The 4,163-nt window shown below is 38.2% G+C and overlaps 1 protein-coding gene across 1 annotated transcript; it reads left to right on the top strand.

Annotated features, from left to right (window-relative positions):
* The first annotated feature begins 1,646 nt into the window (after nt 1–1,646).
* LOC138943635 (putative leucine-rich repeat-containing protein DDB_G0290503) lies at nt 1,647–3,176 on the top strand. Its single transcript, XM_070314603.1, has one exon. The coding sequence runs from the start codon at nt 1,647–1,649 to the stop codon at nt 3,174–3,176; it is 1,530 nt and encodes a 509-aa protein (XP_070170704.1).
* The last annotated feature ends 987 nt before the right edge of the window (nt 3,177–4,163 follow it).

Genomic DNA, 4,163 nt, shown 5'->3' with positions numbered 1-4,163 from the left:
GCTCGCGTAAAGGAATAAAGATTGCCCGCGTAATATTAATGGTGAAGACTGCCCGTTTGGTAGTTATTGTGACTACCCGCGTAATATTGATTAATGATAAAGACTGCCCGCCGTTCGTTAGCGGTGGGCCTTTTTATTAACTCCCTTTGGCTACCCGGGAGGGAGTCGTTTAGCGACAAGGCTGTGTGTCGTGTCGCTGGATTTTGGCAATATCCGGATGCAAGCTAAGAAGTTCTAAGTAGGACTTCTTTGCTTGCACTTCCGCAATTTCTTTATTCCTTTTTATTTCGCCTTTAAGTAGGACTTCTACGTTTCATTTTTGCAATGTCCTTCTTCCGCTTGCTTTGATTTCCGCGTTTTCGCAATGAGATGATTGCACGGTCGCTCGGGCTTAGCGCGTGGCTCGCGTTGTCAGCGCTTTATTCGGTCAACACGCTCGTGACGTGACCTGTATTCGCGTTACACGTTGAGTAATCATATAAAATAATATGTATTTAGAATAATATATTTAATAATTCGTGCATAGCCTGTTCGGGTTATAACACGCTATTGGAGCTGGAATTACCGCGGCTGCTGGCACCAGACTTGCCCTCCAATGGATCCTCGTTAAAGGATTTAAAGTGTACTCATTCCGATTACGGGGCCTCGGATGAGTCCCGTATCGTTATTTTTCGTCACTACCTCCCCGTGCCGGGAGTGGGTAATTTGCGCGCCTGCTACCTTCCTTGGATGTGGTAGCCGTTTCTCAGGCTCCCTTTCCGGAATCGAACCCTGATTCCCCGTTACCCGTTACAACCATGGTAGGCGCAGAACCTACCATCGACAGTTGATAAGGCAAACATTTGAAAGATGCGTCGCCGGTGCTAGGACCGTGCAATCAGCACAAAGTTATTCAGAGTCACCAAAATAAACGGTGGACGAACGGCGAACCGCCCGCCACCGATTGGTATTGATCTAATAAAAGCGTCCCTTCCATCACTGTTCGGGACTCTGTTTTGCATGTATTAGCTCTAGAATTACCACAGTTATCCAAGTAAATGTGGGTACAATCTAATGAACCATAACTGATTTAATGAGCCATTCGCGGTTTCACCTTAATTCGGCATGCACTGAGACATGCATGGCATAATCTTTGAGACAAGCATATGACTACTGGCAGGATCAACCAGGGAGCTTCGTGTTCGGTTACTCGCGTGGAGCGGTAACTCGCGGGCGAGCCCGAAGGCCCGTCACTAATAAGCTCTTACTTCTCGCGCCGCCGGTCTTTATTAGACGGTCGGCGACACTCTCTATCTACTTACTACTTATTACGCAACACACTTTATGCGTGCGTCTCGTCTTCGGGAGAGGAGCAAGGCGGTCCGTGTATATAATAAACCTCCTCCTCTCTTACTTCAAGATCATTCTCCATTTTATATTATGTATTATAAAAAGATCATACTCATTCTCATTCTCCCTTGCCCGGCGGGTAGGGCAATAGAAATACCCGCAGTAAGGAATGCTTGTGGTAAAAGTCCTCTAAAATCTAATAAATCCAGAAGCGTCTGACTCACACTGAGCGGCTTTCTGGTCTGCGTCTGATTTCCAGAGGAACGGCAGTAAAACCACCTGGCAGAAGGTATAAACTGCAAAATCATTATAATGCAATGGAAAAAACGATAGGAAATATTACCCCAGGTGGCAGACCAATATTAATGGAAAATCCACCCTCTCAGGAGGTCGGCTCTATGGATTCTAGGGAGAGCCAACTATTGCAATCTAATGACCCTTTTAAAAAAAGCTCTAGATTATTAAGATCACCATCCTTAAAAACTTCGAGCAATATTATAAACAATTCTTCTGCAACCAGCTCTGGAATGGAGATAGACAACGATCAACATGAAGTGGACCAACACCTCAATTATTATGAAGAATGGAAAAAAGAAACGATGATTAGAAAATCGCTAGAGAAAACAGTAAACAAACTACAACAACAGCTGAATGAATTGATTTCAGAGCTGAGAAAATTGAAATCGGAGGAAGTGAGTACGACACCGAGTATTATCAATAATATCAATTACGAAACTGATGAGGAAGAGTTAGCTAAAGAGACAGAATGGATTAGAATTAAAAATAAAAATAAGAAAAGAAAGTTAAACACATCTCTTACTCCTCCTCAGCTAATAAAAAAACTTACTGAGACACCAGCAAAGATAAAAATAAAAAAGACACCATTACCACCACCAATTATGTTGGATGATATTCCTAACTATGATAAATTTTATAATATTATTAAGAAAGACGTAGCAGAAAATGACTTCCAAGTAAAAGTTATGAATAAAAATAATATTAAAATTAATGCAAAGAATAGTGATGCCTACCGACAATTAGTTAATATTTTAAAAACTAACAATCTCAGTTTTCATTCTTATGAAAATAAACAGATAAGACCCATACGTGTTATGGCTAAAAATCTACATCACTCCTGCAATGAAGAAAACATAATAGCTGACTTGACAAGACAGGGTTTTAAAGTTCAAAATGTAGTTAACAAACAAAGTTGGAAAAGGAAAGAACCATTAGATATGTTTGTGCTATCCTTCGACTCAGAAGAAGATATTAGCAAAATCTTCCAAATTAGCAATATTATGAACTGCAAAGTGGAAATTCAATCACTTAAAACAAATAAATTAATGCCGCAATGCAAAAAGTGTCAAGCGTACGGACCCACTCAACAATATTGCAACAGAGAACCAAGATGCGTTAAATGCGCTGGAAAACATTATTTTAAAGAATGTAAGAAACAAGAAAATGAGCTACCAAAATGTGTTCATTGTGGAGAAAATCATCCAGCCAATTACAGGGGATGCATGGTAGCAAAGGAGATGCAAAGACTTAAAAATAAGAATACTAAAAGTATTAATATTCAGAAATCATCAGAAAAAATAAATTATAAAATAATATCAAATGAAGATAAAGACTTCAGAAAACAAACATCTCAACCACAACCAAAAAATACACGAAAAACCTACTCCCAAGTTGCAAAGGGTGATGATGCCAATATCAATGATACTCTAAAAATCATCCTTCAAAAATTAGATAAACAACAAGCCCAACTCAATGAATATAACGAGCGTTTAAAAAGATTAGAAAACTACACTAAGGGAGCAATCCCTAAATCAAAGAAGAATGGCTAACTCCTTAAGAATACTATCATGGAACGCAAATGGACTATTAAAACATCAACACGAACTACAAGCATTCCTAGACATAAATAACATCGATGTGTGTCTTATATCAGAAACGCACTTCACTAAACAAACATACATAATATTAAGATGCTATAAATTCTACCATGCCATACATCCTGATAATTCAGCTAAGGATGGAAGTGGAGTTATAATTAAAGAAAGCATCTATCATAATGAAGAACTAAAATTCGAAACAGAAGAAATTCAGGCAATGGCGGTTAACATTAAAACAAAAAACTGTAATATAACAGTAGCTAGTATGTACAGTCCGCCAAAACATGCAATCAAGAAGAAGCAATACATGGAATTATTTAAAAACATCGGAAATAGATTCATTATTGGTGGGGACTTCAACGCAAAACATACGTATTGGGGTTCAAGGTTGATAACCACTAAAGGAAAAGAACTTCTTAACGCAATAAAAGAATATAAATGTGAACCTCTTTCAACTGGAAAACCGACTTACTGGCCTACCGATCCAGCTAAGATTCCCGATTTAATTGATTTTTTCATAATTAAAAACGTATCATGCAACTTCTTACATATTGAAGATTGCCAAAATATGAACTCGGATCACTCTCCTATCATGCTAACACTAAGTGAAAATATCATTCCAAAAACAAATAATCCAGTTCTTATCAACATAAAAACAGACTGGGAAAATTTCAGAAAAAGTTTAGAAGAAAAAATTCAACTAGCAGTACCTTTACAAACAAAAGAACAATTGGACTCAGAAGTAGAGAAATTTGTTATTAATATCCAGCAAGCAGCATGGGAGAATACTCCTGAAACCAGAAAGAGGTTAAAAGGCAATAACTATCCACGAGAAATTAGAGAGATACTTGCAGAAAAACAAAAAGCAAGAAGAAAATGGCACCAAACTAGAGCTTCACAAGACAAAACTATATTGAATAATCTCACGTCGCAACTGAG

The sequence above is a fragment of the Polyergus mexicanus genome, unplaced genomic scaffold, assembly GCF_030449975.1.
Source record: "Polyergus mexicanus isolate NDT 795.1 unplaced genomic scaffold, iyPolMexi1.0 SCAF_29, whole genome shotgun sequence".
Lineage (NCBI taxonomy): Eukaryota > Metazoa > Arthropoda > Insecta > Hymenoptera > Formicidae > Polyergus > Polyergus mexicanus.
This window is presented reverse-complemented; position numbering and strand designations above follow the sequence as displayed.